The sequence below is a fragment of the Cornus florida genome, unplaced genomic scaffold (assembly GCF_030987335.1).
Source record: "Cornus florida cultivar Cherokee Brave unplaced genomic scaffold, ASM3098733v1 CherokeeBrave_3.0.0_Hap2_Chr02, whole genome shotgun sequence".
Taxonomy (NCBI): domain Eukaryota; kingdom Viridiplantae; phylum Streptophyta; class Magnoliopsida; order Cornales; family Cornaceae; genus Cornus; species Cornus florida.
In genome coordinates this window covers 31379746-31397748 of record NW_026775572.1, presented here as the reverse complement: position 1 = coordinate 31397748, position 18003 = coordinate 31379746, and the positions used below count along the sequence as shown (strand labels likewise).

The following is an 18003-nucleotide window of genomic DNA, read 5'->3' as shown; positions in this document are numbered from 1 at the left end:
TGAACATAAATTCATAAAAAAAATTATAAACAAACTCTCAGGACATTAGTTTTTGAGAAGATTAAGAGGTAATAAATTAAAATTAAACAAAGTGTATATTCTTCTAAGTAAAAGGTCAATCATGATCTGAAAGATATGTACTGTATTTATATAAAATGTTGAGTTAGAGTCCCGGTTGGGTTGGACTCAAGTTGCTAAGCATGAACTCAAACCCTAATTAAGTTTGATTTGACATTTCCACTCTAAATCAATTCTAAACAAAATAATAATAATTTTAATTCTAATATTGTATTTGGTAGGAAGGAAAGAAGATATAGAGAGAAAATAGGAAAAAATGAACTAATTACTTTGTTTCGTAGGAATGATACAAGAAAAGAAAGAAGAATAGAAGGAATGACTTATTTTTTTATAAATGGACTATTTTAAAAGTTTTAAATTAAATATTATCCAAAATTATATAAGTTTTAAATTACAGTATCATTCTCTATAAATTACAATATTATAAATATTATGGAATATAATGATAAAAATAATTAAAACTTTCTATTTCCTTCCCTCTTAACGAATATATTAAATTATATAAGCTTATTCTCTTCTTTTCTCTTCTATCTAACCAGAGAAAAAAAAAAAAAAAAAATACTCAATTTCTTCTATAAGGATGCCTTATCCATCCCTCTTCTTTCCCTTTCATCCAAAAATAATATCCCTTTCATCCAAATATTATTATTATTTTTCCCTACGTAGCATAACTGTAAAATGATTGTATAAATATGTGAAATATCAAATTGGGCTCAAATGGGCCCGTCCAAACTCCAAAGTGAACCCCAATGGGTATTTTGGCCTGGGTAGTGAGATTTAGCTTGTCATAGATATGAGAACACACATGATATAAGGCCCATTGTTTAATATAAAATCTTTGAAATATAAAATTCGCTCTTCATCTATTAAAAAAAGACTTTAATTGTCATAAACTAATTTATAAATTTACAATATTAAGAAGTAATCTATAATAAAATGTCAAATTACACTCTTCTTCTACAGCTCTAATTCAATGGTTTAACCTCCCACACCCTCAAAGAGGAGGAGAGGAGTTTGAGTGTGTGTGTGTGTGTGTGTGTGTCCAAGTATGTGTGAATATTTACTTATTCACACAATATTGACCCTACAAAGGATAATATCTTTTGCAGTAAGTCTTTGAAAAGATTGCTCTTATTCGAGATCGCAGAGATCGCATAGGCAATATTCAGAATAGGTAAAAAAGTTATACAGACCGTTGTGCTTGCACTAGTTAAAAAAATTCGAGCTAATCTAGTATGTTTTTTTAGTCACAAGACCAAGTTCGTATGTAGGCCCAAAAAAAAAAAAAATCTTATGAAATGAAAATTACTAATAGTATTTAAATCTTATATCATTCTTTTTTTCTCTTTACAACTAATCACTAATGGTTTATACATAACTATATCATAATGTAATATAAAAACATTATTTTATAATTTGTTGTTCGATTTGTAATTATTTTTAGGAATTCCATACTATTGCATATTTTTGTGAATTAACTAATTTATATTACTATTTACAATGAATAATACTAAAATGGACATCGCAACTACAAACCATGATCGGGAGTTATAAGGGCACATAATAAAGTAACAGAGGAAGGGGTCCATCTATGTGTACAATGGCAATCAGTTAGTACCAGTCCATGTGAAGCCCACCCATCAAGTCACGATTCATTGCATCCAATTCTTGTATACCCCACAAACACATCGTCCGCGTGGAGCCCATTTGTACCATGATTGTTCAATACCTTAATGAGTGCCACGTTACCAAGGTGCAATTTTGAGCCCATTTTATAATATTATTCAAATTTAACTTGATTTGCTCCTACTTAAACCATACTCGGTTAGGATTAATAAAAAAAATATTTATTCAAATTTGGATTAAGAATACCATGTTTGGGTCAAAGTTGACATTTCAACTATTTAAAAATAAAGTGAATGTATAAGTGTGTTTTTTATTAATAAAAAAATATTGTAGTTGTAAATTGTGAATTATAAGTATTTAAAAATTTAAAAATCAAACTTTAAGCCAAAATTTTAAATTAAAGATTTTTTAATATAATTTTTAAAAAAATTAGTGTTCAGAATTAAGTGACAAGTGAAGCCACGGACTCACGATTACTTAATTTTATTTTTTTCTGATTTTATATTACGTTATTTTTTAAATTGGCATTCCTATTGCATTTGATAACCAAAAAAAAAGAAGGTAAGACCAAGTACAACTTTAAATATTTTAATTTGAGTAAATGATTACCTCTCAATTTTTACTTGTGGTTTTAGGTTTTTATCATAATGAACCTTTTTTTTTTCCCAATATTATTTCTTCATATACAAGTATTTAGATCAAGAACTGTATAGTCTGCTGATTAAAAAAGAGGGTTAAAGTTTTCGTAAAAGTAAATAGGAATATGTGAATGTATTTCTTGAAATATATATATAAATATAAAGGTACTTAATTATGTGAACTTTGTCCATGCATGTTGCATACTAATCATGCTAACAGCCTTTATCACATAATTAACACGGTATAAAATAGCATGTAGACCGTCAAAGACCAGCGTAGCACGATTAATTGATGATAGAAGTCTTGTCACTTTGCCAAATTTATTTATCTTGGAAATTGGGCTATAAAATTAAAATTGAATGAAATAAAATTTTAAAATTTTATTTTTCCCCTAATTTTAAATCCCAAATGCTAGTTCCGTCCTTCAAAGTGCAACTTAAATATTTTTATAATTTAAGCTTAATAAGATTGAGAGTTATGTCCTCAATTTTTTAAGATTGTTTAATAAAATTAAGAATTATGTCCTCAAGATTTTAAGATTAAAATTTTAAATCCCGAAAGTTCAGGTGATAATTATAAGTAAAATTTTTTGTATGTACTTTGTTTAAGAAGTGAAATATCCTTAATTTAACATTTATTTTTTAAATGAAAATAAAGTTATACTATAAATTCACTTATGGCACAATTAAGTATCACAGTGAATTATCAAAATATACTTACAAGTTACGAGTAACACTGCATATGTGTTTCTTCTTGTCCCTAGGAGCATAACGGTAATAGTAGATATTTGGAAGGTAAGTTCTTGAGATCTTACTTTCGAATCACACTTCTGATTTGAATAGTACGTATGTTATTGAACAAATACCCGAGCTCTAACGAATATATATATATACTTTAACAATATGCTATTTTTCACCTAATCATTTTTTGTATCCTAAGTTTGCTTTTTTCTTTTCTTTTTTTAACAATATGCTATTAGGAAATGACTTCCTCAATTTGTAGCTTCTAAATTGAATTTTACTCACTAGGTAGCTAAAAACAGTTCAAATTGACAGATCTAAACAACATTTTCTTACCATTTTTTATGAAACTATGATGTACCTTAATGAATCCATAACACATTGTCACAAACCAATTAACTCTTAATCTTTACATTTTTGTTTTTAAATTACTCTAATACCACCTTATAATAGATATTTCCTCAGTCATAAAAGTAATGTGCCTATAAATTTTGTAAATTTTTGAAATGGTCCTACCAAAATTATGAAAAAACTTCAATAATGTTTTTTTTTTTTTTTTTTTTTTTTTTTTTTTTTTTTTTTTTTTGCGATAACGTCTCTACTTAACAAAATTTATGGGTGAATCACGAAAAATTTATGGGTGAATCACTGCCACTAGTATCTTCTCTTCTGTCATTTCATCCTATCCCTATCCGAATCACACCCCATTCAACAAAATTTTTTAGTCCGTCACTGCCCCAATACGACTCAAATTCTCTTTTCTGTCATTACGTCTTGTGTCACATTTTGTATTTTTATATTTGTTCATGCAACAATTTATATTAAATTACTTCTTCAGCAATTTTAATAAATAAATAAAATAAATCTGAATTCCTTCCCCAATGAGTAAAGAAATAACCATATGAATAGCCATTAGTGAGTTTGAATTTCCAATGTTTGGTACTAATTCTCATCTCAAACCAACTTTACCAAAATTGAAATGCAAAGAAAATAATTAAACTTCCAACAAATAATCAAAAGATAAATTTCATTACGCAACGCAATTACAATGGCTTCAAGCATTTCTTTAGCCACCAACCACATGAAAAGTCCAAAGGACCTGACTAAATTACCTAAACTACCCCCAAAATCAGTAACAACAACAGGGCGGGGGCTGTTATCCTCTAAGACGCACCCTGATAACGAGAGGTGGAGTTGCGTTTCGCTGCACTGACATTGGTTGCAGTAGCTTCATGTCCCCTCTTCTTGGCCGTTGGATATTCGTTCCCGTTGTGATTCATCAAATCTCCACCGAAGATCTCCATGAAACTTCTCTGGAGGTCCTCCAGAGTCTCCTCCTGCCAAGTTAATTCAAATTAACTATGGTCTAACCACACATTAAATTTACCGTAATACCCTAAGATCCGTGTACCTGCTTCCCAACATTGTCGTCCATCATCTTCACCAAATCATGTAAAAAATCGCCCATTTCCTGTTTCAGGATGTAAGGGCATAAACAAAATTAAACAAAGACTAAAATTTGAAGTTATTACAAATTGCCCAAAAACTTATCTAATTAACAAAAAGAAACAAAAAATAATAGACACGTGCACTCATCGCAATTAAATTGAGTTTTGACACATTATACATTACTTTAAGCAAACACAATTTAATTGTCGCGTGGTGTATGTTGCCTTGCTACATGGCAAAATCTGGCAATAGTCAAAACATAATAATAATAAGGATGAATCTAATATATATATATATATATATATATATATTTTACGGACTTCGTCTTCCTCCAGCAGATCGAGGAGTCCTGCATCGTAAATTGACCTCTTCGCCTGATCAGACAGCACTGCAAAAATAAATAAATGGAGATTTAATTAACCACCGTTAATCTATGTCAATTGAATCAGATACATTTCATGCTGTTCCGTGCGGTTGGTGAAATTTCACAAATAAGCTAATACAAATTCGTGAAATTTTAATTCCAATTAAATGGTTAAAAAAAAACCATTAAAATTTCTATATATATATATAACCTGAGTATGCTTCATGAATTTTCTGAAAACGGCGGTTAGCTTCTCCGGCCACCGAGGGTTTCTTCGTCCACCTGTCCGGGTGCCATTTCTTCACAAAAGCACAAATCACATAAACACACACATATCTCTATATATAAGTGAAAATTTGAACGAATTAAAATTGAACAAATTCAAAGAGGGAGGAGAGGAGATCGGAATAGAGAAAATAGAATACCAGAGCAAGCTTGCGATATGCTGCACGAATGTCGGAGGAGGAGGCATCCCTATGAATCCCGAGAACAGAGTAGTAGCAAGATCCGTTGAATCCTCCTCCCTCGCGATTCATGGCGTCCTCTTTCCTTGAGCCAAGATAAGAGGAGCGAGACAGAAAAAGAGAATATATGCGTGTATATAATTTTATATGTATGTACAATTGATTGATTGGTTACACCATGGAAAGATATAGAGAGAGAGAGAATGGAAGGAGATGGTTGGCTAGAGAGAGAAAGGAACAGGGGAAGGAAAGCCAATGGGGAGAGGTTAAAAGAGGATGAAAAATATCTAGCGGGACTACTGAAAAATTAGAATAATTGGAAACTTCGAGAGATTTTGGACTTTATTGACACACTAGATATTTTATTGATCACAAAGTGATTGACCCAGAGAATGATGCAAATTACAAATGTGCCATGGAATCTTACACGTATGACAATTTTTGGAGAACCAGAGAAAAACAGAACAATAATGAGCACTCGATCAAAAAGAGTCTGCACTCTGTTCATAACATCATATAAACAAAGAATATTTCCTTTTGTTTGTATTCCAAATTTTTTAATTTATATATATATATATATATATATATATATATATATATTGTTTTGTAGGGACCTAATCACGTACCAAGAAAGTTTATTTTATTTTATTTTATTTTATTTTTTTATTTTTAACTTAATGGTAAAATACACTGTATTAGTCAAAAATAAAATAAAATAATTTCCTTCAATTTTAGATAATAGAAATTATAGGAAATAACTACAATGTATAAAGGCATGTTTGGTATCCATTCTTGTTTTGTGTTTTTTTTTTTTCGTTTTTTGAAAGATATTATGTTTTTTTTTATTGTAGCATTGTTTTGCACTGTAACATGTTTAAATAATGATGAATAAATTATCATAATTTGTCATAGTTATAGAGACTTTCTACCTATTTTGAAAAATTATTCGAAATTTCTTTAAAAATGAAATTATCTTAAACCTCCCTTACATGTGAAGGGCCGTCACTAACATGCTTGTCAAATTTACTTAAATGCCCTTAAGTTTCTAAGTTAAATTACTGAAGTACCATCAGCTCATATCAGTTGTACAACTGCCCTTTTCTTTGATGGAAAATTTCCATGCCTTGTTGTTAGATGGAAAATTTCCATCAAGCACTTCTCTTTCGAAGAAAGACATGTCCTTTCATATGACTTAATGAGGATGAAATTGTAAGTTAGGGTTTGTGATACCCCTTGGATCCGAGACATGGGTTTATCAGGCCCAGGCCCAAACCCGAGGGAAATCAAACAATTAAAGTATTTTAAAACGAACACAGATGAAAAAATGAAATAAGAATAACTATTAAAAGCTAAACAAAATACTAATATAAAATCCTCAATAGCCTGATAAAACTTAATAAAATCCAACTTCCAAAACTTCCATGAATTACAACTCGGAAATCCATCTAGTGGACCCCTAAATAAAAATCTCAACTGAAACGTAAACAACTGACATAAAACCAAATACTAAAATATGAAAGGACATCCTACGTCGTCGGTGGAATGAATGATAATTCCTGCACAGCACGATTAGGCCTAAGACTGGAACTGTCCGATACCTGAAAAATAAGAGTGGGTCAGGCCCACGAACAAGTTCTAATCTAACTGCAATCCATACAGTGACCCGATACGCAGATATACCTAAATACCTCACAATATCTATCTAGTCCATACATAAATATATCCACACTAGAAGACCTTCACTGGACTATAATGGGGTCTCAACCTGAGTAGAAGGCAACATGCAAAAACGCACCCAAAGGTGGGCATGAATACCTAGACCTAACAGGGTACACCTCAACCATCATATCCAGCTATACATCCCAATGCATATACGCTCCCTAACCAACGACTCTGAGACTCATGCCCATATCGTGGTGCCATAACATATATATAAAGTCCGTCTAACCCAAGGTATGCCATTTTATTGTTTATTGAATTGACATAAGAATTTTAATCCAGTTTAGTCATTCAACTTAATCAGTCGATCTGACTTAAACACAACCAACATTTAATCCAGGTAGTCATTCAACTTAATCCAGATAGTCTTTCAACTTAATAAGTCGATCCGATTACACACAAACACAATTAATCCAGATAGTTTTTCAACTTAATCAGTCGATCTAACTAAACAAGGTTTAGGATTCAATATTTTACAATCCATCCCTTTCATCCGATAGGTTAGGTATTAGCATTTTGAGCTAAACCGTCCCTAGTATGCCACCGTCCTGTACTGGTGCATACAATTCTCCATAACCATATAATTGACAGAATATATCAATTCAGCAATTAAAATTCCACATATATATAATCCAAAACCAATATCCAAGTAATTGCAGGAAAACAGTTAAAGTTCCAGCAATTAAATCCAAGCATTAAACCATATAGTTGCAGATTGTGATTTCATAACTCAACAATTAACATCCAGATATGCATAGATCAAATCTAATATATCATTGACTCTATCACGTATTTAAAATCAATTCTATAATCATATTATAGTCCAGTAAATTGTTAAAATTAATTTAAGCAATTTATTTCCTTCCATCCGGTAACAGCGTACTGAGTTGTATACTTGTACTCTGTTTTATCTTTAGCAAAGAGCCCTAGCCTATCCATAAGTCTAATTCATCAATTAAAAGACTTCTCAGTGTATCTAAAATTTAATTTAGAATCCTATTTTAGCACCATAAATTAGCAAATTAGAACTAGACAATGAATTACCTTCCAGCCGTTAACCGCACGCAAAGTAGTTAATTTGCGCACTGTTAATTCCATTAATAAAAAGAGGGTATTTTATGCAATCCAAGACTTTGATTTCATGTTAAAGTATTTGTTTAAAACCCCCATTAAAGTTTCAAAACTTTTCCTGAACCCCAAGTGCCCAAACAGTAGCTGAAAACCCACTGAATACATCAACTGGAAAGAGCCTGCTCTTTTAAAACATTGAGCAGGCTCCAAAATGGAGTTGAGTCGGCTCCTTTAAACCATGGAGCCGGCTCCATTGGGTTAGAGCCGGCTCTATGTAACCTAGAGCCGGCTCCATTGTAGGAGGGAGCCGGCTCATCTCCATGGAGCCGGCTCTCTCCCTCTGTGAGAGCCCTTTCCCCCGTCTGAAGTTTCTGCAACCTTCTGCCTCGTCTCCGGCCAATTGCAACCTGTCTAATTGGGTTTAAACTTTTCTTAGGAGTCCTAATTATGTTCAGTATAGTCCCCAAGATGGGTTTACAGTAGTTAAAATCAACTACAGAACTACAAGTTCCACAGACAAAACATGCTTAGGTAACACAAGTACTGTAATGAAACTTTAGAAATCCATCACCTAACTAATTCAAAATAAAGATAAGATTAATTTGACATATAAAACATGCTTGATTCAATTATTGATCCATTAAACCCTAGAGTATATATAGGTGCACAGAGCACAGGCCAACGGGAAGGAGGAAGAAAAGAACTTGCCTTTAATTTCAGTTATGAAATCCCGGCGTCGTGTCTACTGTTCCGGCAATACGAACCACTGTAAAGCCTCCTCTGGTTCTAGTAAACCCACCACCACACCTCTTTTGTCCTTCCTTCTCCTAGGTCCGACCCTGAAGCCTCAGTCAGAAACCTCACAAACTTGCTCTGCTCTCTCAAAACCTCACTCTGTATCTCTCTGTGTTTTGCAGAACTAACACTTTATTTTTCCCCCAAACCCTAAACCAACGTGATCACTGTATTTATAGGCGTAAACACTAAACCCTAATCCTTGTTTAATTACAGCCCTATCGTATAACTCCAGTCGATCGGCCCATATAGCAGTCTATGTTAAGATACTCACGTAACTTCTTAGGGAACCCTAGTTAAGTAACGGATCATTTAATACTACAATTACTCAATTAATATAAAAACACAATTAATCAAATAATTTAAAACACTTAAAATAATTAATTCAAAAATCATCAGTTAATAAATAAATAAATAAAACAAATAATCAATTAAATAAACAAAATTAACAAATAAACAAGTAAAAATGCAATTTAAACAATACATTAAATACCAGGAATATCCTTTTAAATCTAGGGGTATTACAGGGTTTTTGCATTTCAACACATTGAGAGAGAGATAGAATATATGCTTTATGTGAAACCATAATATTTAGGGTTTCTATACCATCGATTAATTCAACAGAAGATTGTGATCCTATTGAATTTGGGGGTAATTATTTGATGTTGGTGTTCATGACTTTATTATTTTACTTGGTGTTCGTGACTTTATTATGATTTCAGAATTTGGGGCCCTAAGTTGCAGATGATGTCTTCTCCATCTTCATCGTTTTCCTTCAAAATTTTCACATAATCTTATTCTTCTTCTTCTTTTCGAAAACGTACCCTGAAGACTTGATTTGCATATGAACTTTTATAACCTGAATTTTGAGCCCTATGTTGTAGAGGATTTCTTCTCCATCTTCATCATTTTTCTTCAAAATTTTCACACAATCTTCTTCTTCTTCTTCTTTACCAAAACGTACCCAGAATAGTTGACTTGCAGATGAAATCTTCTTATAGATGAACTATGTAGAGCTGCACCCAAATTTGAGCCCTAATAATGACACAAAATTGGATCGTTGTGGAGCAACTGTTATATATATATATATATATATATATATATAATGGTATGGATAAGGGTATTATAGACATTTAACTTAATTAAGTGGATGACATTAGCAGAATTGGTTGTTGACTGGTGTTGAACGGAAGGGAGGTCCGTGTAGGATAGTTTCATTTTTAAGGGAGGTTTCTCAAAACAGAGGGGAGGCCCCTCTAATTATGACAAACTATATGGGAGGTTTGTGTAATTTACAGTACCAAAACACTTTATAAATAGTGACCAAAAATCAAAATATCAATTTAATATTTTTACATGTTTATGTATTGTATTAACAACATTGTATAAAAAAGCCGTAGCCAAAAAAAAGAAGAAGAAACTCATAATTGATCTTTTAAAACTAATTATTATATTTTTCAAACTTGTAACATTTTTTTACTAAATAATTTTTATATTTTTGATTCTAAAAATCTTGTAACAAATTTTACATTTTAAAACATAGTTTCAATCACTATTAAACACACTTCATAACAAAATCGTTTCTGCTTCGACTAAACAAAAACACAAAACGTTTCCGATTACCAAATAGTCCAATGCCTGTGAAATAACCGGAGTAGTTGGCAAATAAGAATATTTTCTATTGAAGTTGAACGTACACCTGAAGTAGTTTAAGTATTAATTTTAGTTGAAGTGAATTATTGATCAAGGGTGAGTAAATAGACTACATTTGTTTAGTCAAAAATAAAATAAAATAAAATAGTTTCATTCAATTTTAGATAATCAAATATAACCAATATAACTAATATATAAATTTGGTATTGGTTTTTGTTTTGTGTTTTCTTGTCTTGACAAGGTTTCGTAGCATTGTTTTGGACTGCAACATGTTAGTAGATAATGATTTATTTTGTATAGTATTGATACGCTTCATAAATAATGACCAAAAATTGAAACATCAAAATTTGGTAGATATCTTATGCATTATATTAGCAACACTGCATTAAATAAGAGTACACAATTTTTTTTTTTTTTTTTGAAAAACTCTTGAATGTCTTTTTTAAACTAGTCATTATATTTTTCAAACTTGTAACATTTTTTGCAAGTGTCATGTTATTTTAGTGGTTGAGTTAATCTCTGCATTCGAGCCTTGCACTCTCCCCATCCCCTCTAACAACTAACCCCTAGACATTCTTGCCATTAAAAAAACCACTTACAACACTTTTTTACTAATTTTTTTTCTTCATGTTTTTGCTCTAAAAAGTGTTTTAACAAATTTTAGATTTCCAAGCATTCTTCCATCATATCTATTTCCAATAAAAACAAAAACACAAAACGTTTATGACTACCAAACTGTCCAGAAGGGGTGAAATAACAACATCTAGAGTCGTTGGCAAGTAAAAATATTTTATATTGAAGTTGAACACTTGAAGAAGTAGTTTAAGTATTAATTTTTTGAATTATTGATAATGGTGAGTAATGGGCTACATTTGTTTTTATTCTATTTGGAATTTGTATAGAATTGTTTTTCTTTTTATTTAAGTTATGACTAATGGAATGCCTTAAACATGCCCCAACTTTGGAACAAAGCATAGTCAATCAGTTTTACAATTACAGTTGAGTTGAAGAAATCCAAACCTGTACTCATTTTGCATTGGGCTCGGATTGAGGATTCATCAACTTGAACCAACCCGAATTTATATATTTCTCTTGCATTCTGAAAACAAAAAATTGTTAAGAAAATTTATTTTATAGGCATAATCAATTTTTATTTTATTTTATTTATTTTTCTTTAAATATTATTTTTTGTGTTACTATTCATTTAAATTTTTTCCAAAAGCTTTGTTATTCTTTTTTATATATTTATAATATTTTTTTATTAACTAGGGATGGCAAAGTCCCCGGGGCATAGCGGCGTAGGAAATGATCTGGAAGGTAAGTTTTTGAAATCTCGCTTTCGAATTGTACTCCCGACTTGAATGATGCGTATGTTGTGGGGTCGATACACGTGCTCTAAGGAAAAAAAAAAGGGATGGGAACGGGGCGGAGTTGGGGCATAATTGACTAAACCCTATTTCGCCTGATTAGAAAATTTGTCATATCAACTCTGCTCCTACTCAACGATGGGTTTGTAATTGGTGTACTCCGTTTAATTGCGGGGCGAGGGCGGGTTATGCCACTTTTATTATTTAGCAAAACAAAACTAGTCCAGTGTACTCAAATTGAGTTGATAAATAAGTTAACTCAACTTTTAAATTACTAAGTAGTGAATATTAATATATCATTAGACATTTTTAGTAAAGTAACAAGGGCCTTAAAAATATTAAATATTATATATATATATATATATATACACACACAGTAGTGTTCAATTGCTCCCTGAAAGCAAAAAATTATATACTCACTTTTAATTGTAGCCTTAGGATCTAATCTTACGGTAATTAGTTAATTAACTTTTCATTTATTTATTTTAAGAAACTTACATTTTCTTTCCATACCATTAAGTATCATTAAAAATGACAAAACTAGACAATTTATTAAAGAAAACAAGAATAAAATAATTTGATTACTTTTTGCCAAATTCGCAAGCAGTCATTCAGACAAAGTAAAATTAATCTAAAATTAAAAGTCATCATTTTTAGTTTCTTTCCACACTTTATCAATTCTATTAATAAATTATGAAAACATATTCTAAATGATTTTAAATAAATAGAGAACATAATTCTCCATTAGAATACTATAAATTAAGGACCTTAAAAAACTTAGGATTTGCAATGATATTATACATATTTTTGCATGCTTTTATAGTATCAACATTTTGAACATTTAATTTACCCAAAAAAAAAAAAAACAAAAAAAACATTGGGATCATTTAGATGGATATATAATAATATATTAAGAGTTGTTTTGCAGGACCTTTCTAAAAAATTTATGAAGCCCATAGTAGTCTTCTAATTCTAAATTAGTTGCTGAACAAATTCAAAATATTTTATTAAGTTGAGTATAAAAGATGGATCAATCTTGAAATTTGAGTTTTGATTATAATTAATATTTTTCAAGCAAATTTTATTCTTGTTTCCTTTAATAAATTGTCTAGTTCTGTCATTCCTTTAATGATATTTAATGGTATAGAAATAAAGCGTAAGTTTCTTTAAATAAAGAAAATAAAAGTTAATTAACTAACTGCCGTAGGATTAGATCCTAAGGCTACTATTAAAGGTGAGCATATAATTTCTTGCTCCCAGGGAGCAATTGAACACTACTGATATATATATATATATATATATTTTAATGGCACATATATAATTAGGACGGGATTGGGGTAGGTTTATCACTAAATTTGCCCGTCCGAAACTCCTTCAAATTTTTAATTATTTTATCAAAGCCGTCCCAAATTCATTTTAGGACTACCAAATTCATTCAAATTTTTAATTATTTTATCAAAGCCGTCCCAAATTCATTTTAGGACTACCAAATTCATCCCATTTGAAATTGCCATTCCTATTATTAACTCAATTTTTCCAGTTCAGGCCAATCGGAGTTAAAAAGTTCAGGGTTGGATTAAGTTGAAGGTTTTATACCTTAAATTTGACCGAATTACCATCCAATCAGCACAGGGTTTGACCCGTAATTCTCTTTATGGAACTTGTCGTGGTGTCATCTTATATCGGATAGAACCATAGTCTCCAAGTCCAGGCTGAACTCAAATAGGGCGGATCCAATTTCCAGTGCAATTCTAATTTATATTTTCAGATCCAATGACAAAGCAAATTTACGTTGCTTATTTATTTTTATTATTATCTTAAATTAATTTTGTTCATAACAAAATGGTAGAGGTATTTGAACAACTTAGTATTTCCGTTTAAAGAAGGGAAACGTAACCTTATCGATAATATAAAATCAGCGTGGAATCAGGAATTGATTCACTATATATATATATATATTAGTACCCCATAAACCATAGAGTTTACGTTTAAGAAAAAGCTTGTTTGGTTGATCTGTTTTGTGTTTAGCAATGGCAATTAATACCAATAGACTGCTTTTCTGTGTTTTTGTGTCGACACTCATGAGCTCCATCTTTCTTCTTCTTGTTCCTCAATCATGCCATGCTCAAATGCAATACTTTGTTCGTCCCTTGATGAATAATTGCCGCTTTGATGCTATATATCAACTCGGAGACTCCATATCCGATACCGGAAATTTGATTCGTGAGACCCCTATCGGAGCTGCTCTGCCTTTGGCTAGGCTTCCATATGGTCAGACTCACTTCAACTATGCCACCGGTCGGTGCTCCAACGGACTCCTCATCATTGACTACTTGGGTATGGCATTGTTTCTCTCTTCTTTTTCCTCTATATCAGAATTAATATATCGTTTATTTCTTTGGTAGTTATTAGGCGCTAATTTTTTTTAGGGCGCTAATTTTTTTGAGGGTTTTTTTTTGATAATTTTCCTACTTATTAGGTTGAACTCTCGCTATTTTTTTTTTTTTTTTTTATCACCAGAGTGAAAATACTTGGATGTAACCCTAATTTTGAGTGAATTAAGTAAAATCGGTGTATTCTTGTATATGTGTTTGATCTCTTTCTTGCATTTTCTGCTTAATTTCGCAACAGACTTCTACTATATAATCTGATAACTTTATTTGTATTAGATTCGGTATTACAATATATATATGTGTGTGTGTGTGTGTTTTTTTCAATATATGTGTGTGTCTATATATATATATATATATATATTTTCCAATATATGAAGGCATCTGGGCTTATATTTCATACATTTGCAGCATTGACATCTGGGTTTTCGTTACTCGATCCCTATAAGAATATTGATGGAGACTTCAGACATGGAGTGAACTTTGCAGTTGCTGGTTCTACTGCTTTACCAACACAAATTCTTGCAGCTAAAAACATCTCATCTCCAGTAACTAGCAGCTCTCTCAATGTTCAACTTGATTGGATGTCTACATATTTCAATTCCACATGTCACGATAACACAGGTTGGTGTATGGTTCATCCAAATTAAATTAAATGGTTTTTAAAACTACTAAAATTGAGTGATTATTTATTTACTTGTTTATGTTTGACAGAATGTGTTAAAAAGCTGAAGAGCTCTCTGTTCATGGTTGGAGAGATAGGAGGGAATGATTACAATTATGCACTGTTTCAAGGCAAATCTATTGAGGAGGTTAAGACCATTGTGCCCAATGTTGTCCATGCTATAAAGGATGCTGTTAAAGTAAGTTTAGTGAAATAACTATTTTTTTTTTTTTTTGTCTAATTTAATTTTATTTGATTCTAATTTTGGTGTATCGGTTGGTTGCAGAGAGTTATTCATTATGGTGCAGTCCGAATAGTAGTTCCCGGTAACTTTCCAATAGGTTGTTTTCCAATCTATCTCACCAGATTCAAAACCAACGACTCAACAGCTTACGATGAGCATCATTGTCTCAAAGCTTTGAACGACTTTTCGACGTATCACAACGATCATCTACAGAAAGCCATTGAAGAATTGAAGCAAGAGTATCCGAATGCAATCATTGCATATGGCGATTACTTTAACATCTTCATATGGTTGTTCCAAAATACTGAATATCTTGGTGAGTCTCTCTACGATGACTCTGCCTTCCACAAACAGAAACATTCAAAGTATTACCACTACTACTACCGTATGAAAGGATTAAATATTAACCATGACGTTTGCTTTTAATTTTGTTGTTTGTAGGATTTAATGCGACCAACGTGTTAAAAGCTTGTTGTGGAACTGGTGGTGACTATAATTTTGATCCGACAAGAATGTGTGGAGCTCCGGATGTTCCAGTTTGTGCCGACCCAGAGACATTCATTAGCTGGGATGGAGTTCATATGACACAACGGGCTTACAAGATTATGGCGGGAAAACTTATTCGTGACATGTTACTTCAACTGCGATGTGTTACTACTAGGGCTGCAAATGAACCGACAGCTCGGGCTCGGCTTGGGCTCGTTCGTTAAGTAAACGAGTCGAGTTCGAGTCCAATTTCCAGGCTCGTTTAGTAAACGAGCCGAGTCTGAACAACGTTAGGCTCGGCTCGTATATGCTCGTGAACAAGGCTCGTTTAGGCTCGTGAACAAAGCTCGTATAAGGCTCGTTTATTAACCAATTATAAGTTCTTGATTCAGCCCATATATATGAGACCATTACAATTATACATGATAAGCCCATTTGAAAACCATTACTATAATCTAAATAACAAAGCCTAAAAAAAATGGCCCATATTCATTTTAAAGACCCAACCCATTTATGTTAACAAACAAACCCTATTCTATATTCAAAGTGTTAGCCCATATAATACATTAGTTTGGCCCAATTTACATCCTTTCATTAATAAGGCCCAAGGACCATTGGCCCATCATCAATTAAGGTTGCATCTTAGCCATTGATTTTCTTTTCTTGAATCGGAAATTAATTCTACAACTTTGGAATTTTAACTTCTTTATTTGTTTTTTTTTTTTCTTCTGTATTTTTTCTTTTTTCTTTTTTCTTCTTGGAGATTGAGATTTGATATCGTGAAAGAAAAGCTTATTTGTTTAGTTCCTGTTATGCAGAGTTAGGAAACAACAATTGGAAGTGCATGCAATCTAGCCCGAGCCAAGCCCGAGCTTCTGGAAAATCTATCGAGCCGATCCCGAGCTTTGCTTAGCCAAGCTAGCCCGATCCCGAGCCGAGCTCGAGCACCTCTCTGGGAGTGACGAGCCGAGCCCGAGCAACTCAAAGCTCGGCTCGGCTCGGCTCATTTGCAGCCCTAGTTATTACAAGAAAAGAGGGCTTCTAGGGCCAAAAGCAAAATTTATTCACGGCGCATTGTAGGCCCTCGTGTACGAGGGTTTCGTAAATATTTAATTTTTTTTACGGGAAAAAATCAATCTCGTAGAAAAATAATAGATTCGCCGTAGAAAACAATTTTGTCTATATATTAAATTTATTTACAACAAGGATATTTTTCCGTTAATAATTAACTTACGAGGCACCGTAAAAAAGTTTTCTATGGAGAATTCCCTTAAATAATCTCACGAGGCACCGACCCACATCGTAGATAAGTTTTCTACGGCGAATTTTAACTACCCATAAATAATATAAACCATTCTCATGAGGTGGCATAGAAAACTTATTTACGATGATTTTCAAACTCCCCGTAAATAAATTATATATATATTTTTAAATAAAACACCCTTAATTAGTGATAGTTAACCAATCATCCACAACCGGTAATTCACATCACTTTTAGTTCTAATTCAATTCAAAAAATATATCAACCTATCCTATATGGTAATGCCAATTGTCATAACCAAAACAATCTCTTAAAATACCCCATTAAACATATCAAAAGAGTTAAAACATTTTTACAATTCATCATTTATAGTATGCCAAAACAATTCAACATTTATCAATGTTCCAAAACAAGAAGTAAATCTATTTGTCAAGAAAATCATCAATTTCCTAATACTTTTGTTGAAAAATTGATAAACCTTTTATCACTTGAGTTTCAGTTTGCACTTGTCAAAAAACCACCCCATTGTACAAAATCCAAGGAATTAGCTACAAAATCCACGGTACAAAATCCAAGAAAGTAATTGCATCACACAAGTTTCAAATTCAGAATGCTAATAAAAAAGAAAATGGATAATTTCACTGACACCCCCTAAAGTTTGGCCAAATATCAGTCTAAAATATCTTTCGAAAATAACTATCACTCACATTACAAACGTTTGCTCCGTTTTTCACTCATACCCCAAAAAGTTAGTTGACAGGTGTGTCAGACCACTTTTTACATGTAAAAAGACATTCTTACCCTTTGACTTTGGTTTGACCTATTTAATTATTTCTTTAATGATTGAAATGACATATTTACCCTCATTCAGATGACATATTTACCCATTTATACCCTTACATATTATTTCAATTCACCCACGTGTCTACGTCCTATTGGTTGTTGACCTTATTTTTTTTTATTTCACCTTATTATTTGGGGCCAAATAGTGAC

The 18003-nt window shown here is 31.9% G+C and overlaps 2 protein-coding genes across 2 annotated transcripts; one reads left to right on the top strand and one right to left on the bottom strand.

Moving 5' to 3' along the window:
• Positions 1 to 4093: 4093 nt before the first annotated feature.
• LOC132294559 (uncharacterized) lies at positions 4094 to 5662 on the bottom strand. The gene is made up of 5 exons (XM_059792464.1): positions 5322 to 5662; positions 5108 to 5195; positions 4853 to 4920; positions 4495 to 4554; positions 4094 to 4420 (listed from the first exon to the last, which is right to left on the bottom strand). Exons 1-5 carry the CDS (start codon positions 5430 to 5432, stop codon positions 4247 to 4249), a joined length of 501 nt encoding a protein of 166 aa, XP_059648447.1. The 5' UTR covers positions 5433 to 5662; the 3' UTR covers positions 4094 to 4246.
• An 8333-nt stretch (positions 5663 to 13995) lies between these two features.
• Positions 13996 to 15973, top strand: LOC132295958 (acetylajmalan esterase-like). The gene is made up of 5 exons (XM_059794212.1): positions 13996 to 14302; positions 14767 to 14979; positions 15070 to 15218; positions 15306 to 15579; positions 15705 to 15973. The coding sequence occupies exons 1-5, from the start codon at positions 13996 to 13998 to the stop codon at positions 15971 to 15973; spliced, it is 1212 nt and encodes a 403-aa protein (XP_059650195.1).
• Positions 15974 to 18003: the final 2030 nt, after the last annotated feature.